The sequence below is a fragment of the Mesoplodon mirus genome (assembly GCF_964341445.2).
Source record: "Mesoplodon mirus genome assembly, chromosome: 11".
Taxonomy (NCBI): domain Eukaryota; kingdom Metazoa; phylum Chordata; class Mammalia; order Artiodactyla; family Ziphiidae; genus Mesoplodon; species Mesoplodon mirus.
This window is the reverse complement of record NC_138987.1, coordinates 39,562,727-39,575,721: the sequence shown is the minus strand read 5'-3', so window position 1 is coordinate 39,575,721 and position 12,995 is coordinate 39,562,727. Positions and strand designations below refer to the sequence as shown.

The 12,995-nt window shown below is 48.5% G+C and overlaps 1 protein-coding gene across 3 annotated transcripts in view; it reads left to right on the top strand.

Moving 5' to 3' along the window:
* Nucleotides 1-12,589, top strand: part of ARFGAP3 (ARF GTPase activating protein 3) — a 51,939-nt gene extending 39,350 nt beyond the window's left edge. For 2 of the 3 annotated variants that reach the window (XM_082636726.1, XM_082636725.1), the window contains 4 exons: nucleotides 4,245-4,368; nucleotides 5,383-5,473; nucleotides 10,169-10,290; nucleotides 11,510-12,589. In XM_082636726.1, coding sequence (XP_082492852.1) covers nucleotides 4,245-4,368; nucleotides 5,383-5,473; nucleotides 10,169-10,290; nucleotides 11,510-11,527 — 355 coding nt within the window. In that variant the 3' untranslated portion in view covers nucleotides 11,528-12,589. Of the gene's footprint in view, nucleotides 1-4,244; nucleotides 4,369-5,382; nucleotides 5,474-10,168; nucleotides 10,486-11,509 lie in introns of those variants that run through there. The other variant, XM_082636724.1, reaches the window with a different exon arrangement.
* Nucleotides 12,590-12,995: the final 406 nt, after the last annotated feature.

The following is a 12,995-nucleotide window of genomic DNA, read 5'->3' as shown; positions in this document are numbered from 1 at the left end:
ACTGACCTAAGAAAACATTGGTACAATTTATGTCAGAGAATGTTTTGCCTATGTTCTCTTCTAGGAGTTTTTCGGTGTCATGTCTTATATTTAAATCTTTAAGCCATTTTGAGTTTATTTTTGTGTATGGTGTGAGGGAATGTTCTACTCCATTGATTTACAGCATCCAGCTTTCCCAACACCACTTGCTGAAGTGACTGTCTTTTCTCCATTGTATATTCTTGGCTCCTTTGTTGAAGATTGTGTTTTAAGATATCCTTTAATTTCCCTTTTGATTTCTTCTTTGACCCACTGGTTGTTCAGGAGTGTGCTGTTTAATTTCCACCTATTGGTGGATTTTTTACTTTTCCTCCTGTTATTGATTTCTACTTTCATACTATTGTGGTTGGAAAAGATACTTAATGTGATTTCAACCTTCTTAAATTTGTTAAGACCTAAATATCATTCAGCTTTGTTTGTGACTTAGCCTGTGATTTATCCTGGAGAATGTTCTGTGTGTGCTTGAGAATGTGTGTTCTGCTGCTATAGGATGGAATGTCCTGAATATGTCTTTTGTTCCATTTGGTTCAAGTCCAGTTTTCCTTATTGATTTTCTGTCTGGATGATCTGTCCATCGTTGAAAGTGGGGTATTAAAGTCCCCTATTATTATTGCAGTACTGTCTATTTCTCCCTTCAGATCTGTTAATATTTGCTTACTATATTTAAGCGTTCCTGTGTTGGGTGCATAAATATTTGCAATTGTTATTTCCTCCTGATGAATTAACCCTTTAATCATTCTATAATGACCTTTGTCTCTCGTTACAGTGTGTGACTTAAAGTTGGTTTTGTCTGTTATAAGTATGGCTCTCCCTGCTCTCTTTTGGTTTCCATTTATGTGGAATAGCTTTTTCCATCTCTTTACTTTCAGCCTATGTGTGTCCCTAAAGCTGAAGTGAGTCTCTTACAGGCAGTATATAGTTGTATCTTGTTTTTGTTTTTGTTTTTTAATCCATTCAGACACTCTGTGTCTTTTGATTGGAGAATTTAACCTGTTTGCATTTGAAGTAATTGTTGATAGTTAAGGATGTACTATTGCCATCTCATTAACTGTTTCTTGGCTGTTTTTGTAGTTCTATTCGTTGCTTCCTCTCTTGCTGTCTTCCTTTGTGATTTGATGATTTTCCATAGTGGTATGTTTTGATTCCTTTCTCTTTTTCTTTTGTGTTTCTACTATAGGCTTTTGCTTTGTGATTACCATGAGGCTTACATAAAACATCTTATAGTTATAGCAGTCTATTTTATATTTTAAGCTGATAACAATTTAGCTTAGATTGCATACAAAATCTCTACTCTTTTACTCTCCTTCCCTACATTTTATGTTTTTCATGACATAATTTACATCTTTTTATATTGTGTATCCACTAATAAATTATTGTAGCTATCGTTATTTTTACCACTTTTGTCTTTTAACCTTTATACTAGAGTTCAGTGATTTACACACCACTATTACAGTATTCGAGTGTTCTGAATTTGGCTATATGCTTACCTTCACCAGTGAGTTTTATACTTTCATATGTTTTCACGTTACTAATTAGCATCCTTTTATTTTAGCTTGAAGAACTCCTTCTAGCATTTCTTGTAGGACAAGTCTGGTGGCTGACAGTTGTTTTTGTTTTTGTTTTTCCAGCACTTTGAATATATCATCCCACTATATTCTGGCCTTCAGGATTTCTGCAGAGAACTATGCTTATAGCCTTACAGGGCTTCCATTTTATAGAATGAGTTTCTTTCTCTTGCTGATATCAAATTCTCTCTTTGTCTTTGATTTTAGACAGTTTTATTATACATTTCTTGGTGAAGATTTCTTTGGGTTGAATCTGTTTGGGGACCTCTGAGCTCCATGTATCTGGATGTCCGTATCTCTCTCCAGATTTGGAGAGTTTTTAGAGATTATTTCTTTAAATAAGCTTTCTGCCCCTTTCTTCCTCTCTTCTCTTCCTGGGACTCCCACAATGCATGAATTGTGTTCTTGATGGTGTCCCATAATTCACATAGGCTTCTTCACTCTTTTTCTTTTTTTTTTTTTCTTTTTTCTCTTCTGACTGGATAATTTCAAATGGGTTGTCTTCGAGTTCACAGATTCTTTCTTCTGCTTCAGCAGTCCGCAACCTTTTTGGCACCAGGGACCGGTTTCGTGGAAGACAATTTTTCCATGGACTGGGATTGAGGGGGGTGGGTGGTTTCAGGATGATTCAAGCGTATTACATTTATTGTGTACTTTATTCCTATTATTATTACATTATAATATATAATGAAATAATTATACAACTCACCGTAATGCAGAATCAGTGGGAGCCCTGAGCTTGTTTTCACTTGCCACTCACTGATAGGTTTTGTTTTGTTTTGTTTTGTTTTTTAAATTTATTTATTTTACCTATTTACTTATTTATTTTTTATTTTTGGCTGCTTTGGGTCTTCACTGCCGCGGGCCAGCCCTCTTCCAATTGCGGCGAGCAGGGCCACTCTTCGCTGCAGTGCACGGGCCTCTCAGCGCAGCAGCCTCTCTTGTTGCAGAGTATGGGCTCCAAGTACGTGGGCCTCAGTAGCTGTGACCCGTGGGCTCCAGAGTGCAGGCTCAGCAGTTGTGGTGCATGGGCCCAGATGCTCCACGGCACACGGGATCCTCCCAGACCAGGGCTCGAACCAGTGTCCCCTGCACTGGCAGGCGGACCCTCAACCACTGTACCACCAGGGAAGTCCCCACTGATAGGGTTTTGATATGAGTCTATAAGCAGTTGATTTATTATGGTCTCTGTGCAGTCACACCTCTCTGCTAATGATAACGTGTATTTGCAGCCGCTCCCCAGTGCTAGCATCACCGCCTCAGCTCCCTCTCAGATCGTCAGGCATTAGATTCTCATAAGGAGCGCACAACCTAGATCCCTCCCACGTGCAGTTCTGGTTCGAACCTACTGGGTTCACGCTCCTATGAGAATCTAATGCGGCCGCTGATCTGACAGGAGGCGGAGCTCAGACGGTAATGCGAGCAATGGGAAGCGGTTATGATTTCTATCTCTATGTTGAACTTCTCATTTTATCTGTGTATTATTTCCCTGATTTTATTGAGTTGTCTGTGTTCTTGTAGGTTGATGAGCTTGCTTAAAACAATTATTCTGAATTCTTTGTCAGGCAATTCTTTGGGATCAGTTACTGGAAAATTATTGTTTCCCTTTGTGGTATCATGTTTCCTTGGTTTTTCATGTCCCTTGGAGTCTTGTGTTGCTGTCTTTGCATTTGAAGGAGCAATCACCTCCTCCAGTCTTTAGTGCCTGGCTTTGGGTGAGAAATACCTTCAATAGTCAGCCCTGCTAGAGATGCTGAGGCTTCCTCAGACCTTTTCTATGGATGCACTCACTCCACACTTCTTATTCCTTTTGGGGGGTGATGTCTTAGGATGGTATGTCTTCTCTCAGTCCCACAAAGCAGGGCCAGGTGCTGAGAGCCTCCTGCTTGCTTTCCCTAGGGTGGTGCCCTGAAATGCTCAAGTTTGTGTGCTTTCTGTGAATCCCACAGAGTTGGGCTGACTTTCTGCCCATGCTCACTTGCTGTCTGCAAAGGCCTGCCCTCACCATCCGCAGGGGCATGTGCAGCGAGCCAGCTGTGGGGCCAAAGGTGCATGGGTGAGGCATGCAGAGCATTGGAGGGCCAGTTGGGGGCTCCCCAGGCAAAGTGTATGCAGTGGTTTGTGAGCAGGCCTCCTTGTGGAGTTTGGGAAGTGGTTAGTGGAATCCACAAGGCTTTGATGAGTTCTGAGCCCTGGCTGCTCTGCTTCCAGCCTCCCCCAGCCCCTAAGCTGTGTTGGTCACCTCAGTATCCTGGGTGGGATGAGAAAGAAAGAGGCACACTTGGCAATGTCCCACACAGCTGGGGAGACCAGGCACCCGCTCACCACCCTCTCACCTTCCCCCATGGGAGAAATTGCAGGCCCCGTGGATCTCTCTTGGCACTGAGCTGTGCTGCCTTGGAGGAGGAGTGACATGGGCCCAGTGAAACTATTCCTCTTACCCTCTTTAATGCATCCAGGCTTGGATTTTTTGCTCCGGCAGAGTGCTGGACCCTCTCTGCTGGACTCCTGGACTCCCACAAAGGTATTCTCATCTGTGGGCAATGGTCAAGACCAGTGTTCTCTAAGGGGTGATGGTAGAAAACTCCTAGTGCACCACCTTACTGACGTCATTCCTGTTTTGGCTGTTGCTAACTGCAGACCTACTGCTCGCCGCAAGCCAGACTACGAGCCAGTTGAAAATACAGATGAGGCCCAGAAGAAGTTTGGCAACGTCAAAGCCATTTCCTCAGATATGTACTTTGGAAGACAAGCCAAAGCTGATGTAAGTGCCCAGGGAGTTTCTGTGTGGTCCCCACAGAGCAGGAAGCCAGCAGGGCCACGGGAGGTGTGGGAGGAGGTGCTGGATGCTGAGTGAGATGGAGTCAGGCTGCAAGGGACCCCTGTCCCTAGAGTGCTGGAGCAGGACTCGAACCCAGGTCTTTCTGACTAATCGCCCCACTTTGCCGCTCCAGCTAGAGGAGTGATTGGAAGGTAGGGACAGTGTCTCATATTTCTCTTATTCCTTTCTCAGTGTTTTGAATAGCCATCCATTCGATATCTTTTGAGTAAATTTCAGGAGATTTTTGATACACCTGTAATTTACTTAGCAATTTTTTAACCATAGTCAAATGAAGTATATAGATAGATTCTCGAGGGTAGGTATATTTATTTTCAGAAAAGAGATCATTGCCTCTTTTCTCAGAAATGTTAATGAGCTTATCTTAGTGGAGTCTGGCTAAGCAGTAAGACTCAAATGGAAATGGGGAGCTTAAAGCTTTCCTTTTAATTGTGAAGCACTAATGTGCTTACGCAAAACTCTTAGAGATACGTGTTATTGCTAGGCTTCTTGCTCGATACAGAGAAGAATTATTTCCTAAAGTGTACCGATTTTATTTTGTAGCAGTAGAAATTCCACTAGCATTCTGAGTGTATTTAGTGTTGCCACTTGGCTATTCTCCACCCACTAAAATCTACCTTGTTTTAAAGTTGACAACATTCAAGTTCAGTTAGGAAATAACATAAGGCTATGGGGAGAGAGCTTCTTGGACTGGCCTTTCCTGGCAGCTGGGTGAGAGCAGCACCTGACAGAGCTGTCCCTGTCGCTCTCCCTCTGGGTCTCCCTCCACTGACCGCTGTTGGCCGTGGCGTTGTGCGTTCATCTGTCTGCTTGTGACCTGCAGGACGTGAGCGTCATGCTGGCCCCCAGCCCGGCCGTGATGGCTCCTCAGTGATTCTTTCTGCAAAACTGCTCGTGGTTTTTGGAGCCTAATGTTTCTTTTCTCCTGCTCTTCTCTAGTATGAAACCAGGGCTCGGCTGGAGAGGCTTTCGGCAAGTTCCTCCATCAGCTCTGCTGACCTGTTTGATGAGCAGAGGAAGCAGACGGCAGGTAACGCGGGGAAGGGCCGGCGGGTAACGAGGCTGGTCTCCGCCGTGGCTGCGGCATGAACACGTTTTCTCTGGATAGGACTTTTTACTTTACCAGGATTGTTAGCAGCTATTCTTTGATGCTCCTATGGCCTCTGTAAGTCAGGCAGAGCAGAAGTTGTTATTCCAGGCTTTGCATGTCATGGAATTTAAGCGACGTCCCCAAAGTTACCCGGCATGTCGTCTTCCTGAACTGTCATCACGGGCGGTGGGGTGCCGAGCATGGTGTGAACCTGGTGTCTGGCTCGTGTGGTGTCACAGCCTTGGAGGGGACAGCCCTGGGCTCCCGTGTGATGGGACCCACTCCCTAACTGTGAGACCTGGGGGATTTCAGGTCACCTTTAGCCTCGGTCTCCTCCTCTGTAAAATGGGTGGGTAATATCCATACCTACCTCACCAGTTTGTACTGAGGCTGAAATGAGGTCCTTTATGTAAAGTGTCACCTCGGGGTCTGGCACATGTCAGACTCTCCCAGGCCCCTCCCGGACCCCAGGGGTAGTCAGAGCAGATAGAACAGGTGAGTCCACCAGCCTCCGCCTCCCAGGGGAGACAGAATGGGGCTTTGGAGCCAGGCAGGTGGAGAGGAGGGTCTAGACCCCGATGAGGAGATGTCTGGGCTCCCCCAGGGAGTAAGCCTCGGCACACGGGCCCGTCACGGGCGTCCAGAACCAAGCGCCTCTCTGCTTGTCCCTCTGGCCCTGAGCCGTAGGAAAGCCGTGTTCCAGTCCCAGTCAGCCCTGAGTCAGGCCTCGGGGGTAAGGGGAGGGCCATGTGTCCCCCTTGTGCCACGGCCAACATTCAAGGAGCAGGGTCCTCTGAGGTCATTTCAGGAGCCCACTCGTCAGCAGGAGCACCCAAGCTGGGGGGAACCTCCAAGGCCTTCAAGGCCCGGGACCACCTGCACCCCTCGTCTCCAACCCTGGAGGAGCTGGGCGTGGGCATGGAGGGACCCCACGTGGGCAGCCGCTGGGCCTTGCAGCCACAGAGAACAACTGTTTTCTGAGTCCAGAGAGAAACAGCCTCAACCGAGAAGGTCATGGGGGAGACCCGAATGCCTGGGGCCTTCCGTGTTGGGGTTTGGGGGTGTTTCAAGAGCCACCGTGGCCCCCGGGGTGAAGCGGGCACTGCCAGGCTGCTGTGCTGCAGTGAGAGGAGGGTTCTAGCCAGGTGGGTGGACCAGAGACCTGCGGAACGCAGGCCCCGTGCGCGGCCCCTGGGCAGGGAGCGTCCTAGGCCACCCTCTGGCCTCCAGCAGGAGGAGCTGCTTTCTGACTGGCCGTTTCCTGCACTGGGCCTGGGTTGGGGCAGGTGTGGCTCAAGGACTTGTGTTCTTATATGCGAACTTTCGGTGCCCTGGCCTCTTGTCAGGGCACTTCCTTGTGCGACCACCCCTGGCAGAGGGGTGCTCGGCTCCTGTGGAGGGCTCCCAGGGTCCCGCCTCCACCCCCCGTGGGTCAGTGCTGGGCTGCCTCATGGGCACCCTGGCACAGCGGCAGGGCAGTCCAGAGGACCTAACAGGTTGAAACTCATCCCTGGCCGTGTGTGTTTTTGTAATTCAAGTTACTGGAAGTTTCACTCTGAAACATTACTATTTGTTAAAAAGCCTTTCAGGGCTTACCTGGTAGCACAGTGGTTGAGAGTCCGCCTGCCGACGCAGAGGACACGGGTTCGTGCCCCGGTCTGGGAGGATCCCACATGCCGCGGAGCAGCTAGGCCCGTGAGCCATGGCCGCTGAGCCTGCGCGTCCAGAGCCTGTGCTCCGCAACGGGAGAGACCACAACAGTGAGAGGCCCACATACAGAAAAAAAAAAAAAAAAAAAAAAAAAAACTTTCAGAGATCAAATGAGCAGACTTTCCAATTGTTGAAGGAAGGTTGCAGCCAGCGATGACGTTTACTTCCTGTCCCCTTTCAGAGAACAAAGGTCCATTGATTTTTTTGGCCCTCTGTAGGTCCCAGACAAGCTCCCGTCCTGGGGACTCGCAGCCCTGATAGGACCATCCTGGGGTGCAAGGCTGCCCAGGGACCCTCAGCCCCTCCCCAGCGGCCAGTGGTCCTGCTGGCAGCACCTGCCCTCCCTCCCCCTCCCTCCTCCATCCCAAACCCAGATGGTTCAGACCACGATTACCCTCATTCTGCATCTCTCATCAGATGCCTTTAGTAACTGCTCTAAATGCAAGCGCACTGAACAATTCTCATTAAATATTTACTTTTTATTTAGAGTGCATTTCAGCAAAGAGCAAAAGCTGGTTTTAAGAGAGTATTCTGTGTTCCTTATCTTAAATGTTTCCCCATCCGTGAAATATCAGTGCCACTGGGTAGATCACCTTTATAATTTCTTCAGGGTTAAGGGGAAGATGGCTCCAAATTAGAAATGCCTCCTGGTGAAGTGAAATACTTCCTGGGGGCGTGCTTTAACCCTGGCTTTGCTCCGAGGCTGTTCCCTTCCACGGTCTTGGAGGGAGTGGATGAGGAGCACATGTAAGCATCCACAGCTGGCACAGTGTCCATCCCTGCCGTCACTCCAGAGCAGGGTCAGTTGGGGGACGGGGGACGGCCATCGCTGTGCACTGCCTCAGAGGGACCCAGATGACAGAGCGGAGGTGGCTTTTTTCTTTGTTGAGAGCGGTGTCGGAACAAAAGAAGCTGGAAACCCAGCTTGCCCCTCAGGTGTATTTCTTTCCAAAACCTGATTCTGATCATTTGAGTCTGAACAGGGCCACCCGGGAAGCCCAGGGCGCTGCGGACAGACACCTCTGTCCGGGCTCGGTGCGCACTGCCCAGGGTCGTAGGGGCTCCTGGCGCGTTTGCTATTGTCCCTGGGTCTCGAGGCTCCCTGGAGGCACCTCGGCCACTCTCTCCTTTCCTCCTGGCTCTGGCCCGGGGTCCAGGAGCCTGGCCTCTTTGGGCCTGTCGGCCTCCAAAGCACTGGCTTCAGTTATCCGTCGGGCGGTTTTGTTTGGTGATTTGCTGTACATATTTGCCATACGTCACAGCTGTGCAGTGCTGTCGCCAACCAGGCTCAGTTACACAAACCGGAGTCTTGTCAACCTGAGCAAAAAGAAGGGGCGTCTGTGCGCCCGAGTGGAGCAGCCACCGCAGCGCTTTGGTTCCACGTTAAACTTCCTGCCTCAGCTGTGCTCTCCTCTTTCAACGTTTCTCGAGTTGGAAGCTTGTAAGTGGAGGCGCTCCTGCTGAGGTCACCTCCGCTGACCTCTGGGGCACAGCTCCCTCGCCACTCCGGACCTCGCCACGCCATGGAGCAGCTGTGACTCTGGCCCTTTGCACTCAGGATGTCACACTAGCTCTTCATTTCCTCTCAGATTCATCTTACCAGCTGGTAGCACCACTGTGCTGGGCTTTGAACCCAAGTCCCGTCACTGGGCTGGGCTGTCGCTTTGTCATTGGCAAAGGGCTACAAGACTCTAAAATGTCACCCAGAGGCAGAGAGGAGAAGCAGCCGCACCTGTGGGCCCTCCCCGAGTGCTGGGCACGGGACGGCGCTGTGGGAAGACACACTGTCTCTCCTGGATGGCGTCCGTGCTGGAGGGTAAATGCGTGCCTCCTATTTGGTTCTTGGAAAAGGACCTGGCTTCTGCTGCTGCTTAAGGGGCAGGCGGGGGTAGAGTGACCTGTGGAGCCGAGGGGCAGCTGGGCTGGCTCCCTGGAGGCTCTGCAGGGTTTGCGTTCTCTCACAAAGTCTCAGAGCCCCTCCGGCACCTTATCACAGCTGTGCGACAAAAGTGCGCCACAAAAGCCCATCTGTCAGCTCTAGGGACCCCTTTATGTGTGACAACTCTGATGCGCTTCACCTGTGTGCAACGTGGTGCTGTCTGTGTTGGGACAACCAAAACTTCAGCAACAGAAACCCAGCCGACAGCGGCCTCGGTGAGGGTGAGGGGTCGGCCCCTCCCTGGGAGCGCCGGCAGTGCGCTTGGCCCTGCTGAGTCGGCAGACAGCCTCACCCACCCATCTGCCTTTCCTCCTGGGGTGAGCCTCCTCCCGCACTGCCAGAGGCGTCCTTCTTCCCTCCCTGAGGAAGGAGTGGGAGGGGGCAGTCCTAGTCACAGACAGCTGCAGCGGCGCCTCGTCCCCACCAGTCACCCCAGAGCAAGCAAACGGCTCCCCTCCCTTGAGAATGCGGGAATCCAGGAAGGCTCTGATTGGCTAGGTCTGGGTCACGTGCCCACGCGTGGTTTAGGGGGCTGGGGGAGAGACCTCCCGCACAGGAAGGGAGGCGGGCTTTTACCAAAAGGGGGAAGGGATGCTGAGTCCGAAAAACCCACAGATGTCCGCCCATCTGCCATTTACTGAGTACTTCTCTGTCAGGTCTTGTGTTAAGTGCCTGGAGGAAACGGGCCCAGAGAGGGAAAGGAACCTCTCCAAAGGCACACAGCTTGGAAGTGGCAGTGCCAGTATTTGAACCCGTGGTGGTCCTAAGACCTAGTGCTGCATCTTCTCTCACCGTGGGGTCTTGCAGCTGCTTCGTGGTAGGGCTGGCGCTGAAACCCACCGCAGGCTCTCTTTCCCTTAATCACAGCTGCTGCTTATGGGCAGCTGGAGGGGAGGGGGGCCGAGTTCTCCAAAGCCATCGGGTCCCTGGGCACTGGCTGTGCCATCCCTGCAGTAGTGACGAGCCAGTGTCTGCTCTGTGTGCAGGAAACTACAACCTCACGAGCATGCTGCCCACAGCCCCCGACATGGCCCAGTTTAAGCAGGGAGTGAGATCCGTTGCTGGAAAGCTCTCCGTCTTTGCTAACGGAGTCATGACTTCGATTCAGGTTAGTGAAACGGGGATGACGTTAACTGAGTTTGATGGTGGGTTCATAATTTTGAAAATGAGATTCAGACCACTCTTCAAATGCTGGAAAATCAGCTTTTATATTATTGATTTATATGTTTGCTACAGTGTAACCCAGGACATCATGAAAACCAGAAATTATAATTCCATATTTGTTTAAATTTTCTAATTTATGACTCTAGAGGAATTGTTACAGGAATTGTCATGATCATGACCTACTTTTTTCCTATATTGAAACAGAAATATTAAGAAGAAAATAAAAAATTACCCAGAATCCCACCTCACACGGCAGGCTCCCGTTAATATTTTGGTTTATTCTATTTTAATTCTAGACTTCTGTGCATACCTGTTTAACATTTTTAAAGGATTATATTGTGTCTGTGGTTTTGCATCCTCTTCTTTCTTCATGATGTTTTGTTATAGGCACTTGCATGTAGTTAAAATTCAGAAACCACATTCTGTTGAGTGAAAATAGATGTAATTTATTTAAATATTCCCCGAGTTGGGTATTTAGATTGTATTTCAATCTTTTAAAGGAGGCAAGGGTGGAACATGCTCATGTATAACGCTTTAAGGCTGGCTCTGATTATACGAAAGCTATTTGGTGAGCCTTCTTGCTTACGTCACGTTATTTTAGGACGCTATTATTAAAGTAAAACATGGCTGTAGGGAGTAGGACCTAATCGACGGGGACTCTGCTGCCTCTGAAGGGGGCTCCCGGGTTGGGGAGGTGCCCCCACTGTGGAGAGTTCCTCGGCCCTGGGGCTCCTGCTGTTGGTGACACAACCTTTGGTTAGAATTTGCAGAGCTCTTTCACGTCCCTTAGGTCAGCCGAGCCCACATCAGTCCTTCCACGGAGGTGACATCCCTATTTTTTATAGGTGATCATCCCCAGTTTATGGATTGAAAAACAGAGGCACAGAGAGGTTAAGGTGCTCCTGCAAGATCACTCAGCTGAGCCAGAATTTCAGGGTTCCTCTGTCCCCCCATCACACCTGCCCCCTGGAGGGCGCACCATGGGGCCCTGCACCCCTCACCGTCCTTCCCACAGCCCAGGGGTGGCAGCGCGGGCGCCAGGAGCTCCCAGTTCCCCCTTCCTCGGGTGCAGGTTCCCGTCACTGCGGCACCCCTTTTGGTGACGCTGAGAACGAGGAACTGATGCTGATAGTCGTAAATTTCCGTGTTGGTTCTTTCTGTAGGATCGCTATGGTTCTTAATACTGACGTTGCGATATGTATTTCCTGGAGAAATTCCTCTTTAAATGAACCAGTGACCACATCACAGACTGCAGTGAAGACCAGCCAGTTTTGTGGATTGTTTTGCTACTTTTTCACAGGGTATACATACATCACTGATTTTTAATATTTCTTTTGAGAAATTGTTATTTTTGATGTAGTAGAAGCTTCCCTGCGATTTCTGTTTTGCGTGACTTCCTGCACACACCTTCCTTCTGGCATATCCGTTGCACACCCCTGCTTTATTTTCTTGGACTCTTTGGTTCCAACAGCTGGGGGTCTGGAAACAATGGCTCCTCCACCTCTCCTTGGGGGCGGGGGTGTCTCAGTGCTGTGAGGCTCATGGGCTAAGGGTTACCAGCATCAGCTGATACGAGGAAGGCCTGGAGAAACAAAATTCACGACATATATTTCATTAAAAAGGGAACAAAAAATAAAAACAAAAGACCAAAAATGGCTGGTGTCTAATTTGACAGATTGCTTCATTTATATTTCCACATATTAAGGTGATTTCAAAATACTGTTTAAAGACGTCTGTCCCTTTGAAATTGTTTATTTTGGATGATTGACAAATTTAAAAATAATTTTCAGTGAGTGTTTTTAACAGCCTAAGCTTCTGCACTGCCAAGCAAATTAATCTTTTGACAAGGCGTTGCTGTTTGAATTTACGAGAAATGTAAGATGAGAACTCCCTAAGTGCATTTATAAATTGATATAGTGTACAGAAGTAAAAATAAATACGGTAAGAAGACACACCCACAGAAAATATTCCAGTACATGGTAAAAGAGCGATTGTAATTGGGTAGTTTTCTTAACATCTTTTATCTTAATCTTGGTTTTCAAAAAATTACAGAATGTGTACAAATGAATAAAAGAAAAATAATTTGGCTGTGTTTTAGACAGCATTAGAATATATTGTTCAGCACATTAAAATATATTTGAAATTTGATGAACCAGAAATGTGGTTTCAACTGAATATTTTGTGAATTTTTCTTAAAAGCTCAAATTTGTAGACTTCTAAATATAATAAACAGTTGCGGCAGATCGTGTTGCCTACTTTTTTTTTTTAACGAAAGCTTTCCTAATGAATCATAAATCAGAGCTCATGGTGTAACACTGGTGCGCACTTGATTAGCACGTAATTCCAGATGGATCTGTTTTTAGTGTGTGTGTGAGGCCTGAGGTGCAGCTGTCCTGAACTGGGATGTTGTCCGTAGCGCCGGAGCAGGGCGGGAGCCCTTGTTGGAAGTGAGGGTGTGCAGAGTGGCGTCTTTCAAGCCCAAAACGCTGCTCTAACAAGGTGCCACAGCCCAGACAGCCTAAATGGTGGAATGTACTTTCTCACAGTCCTGGAGGCGAGAAGTGCAGGGTCAGGGTGGTTTTGGAAAGGACTCTTTCCCTGCCTTGCAGACAGCTGCCTTCTCTTCTGTGTCTCACCCGGCCTTTCCTC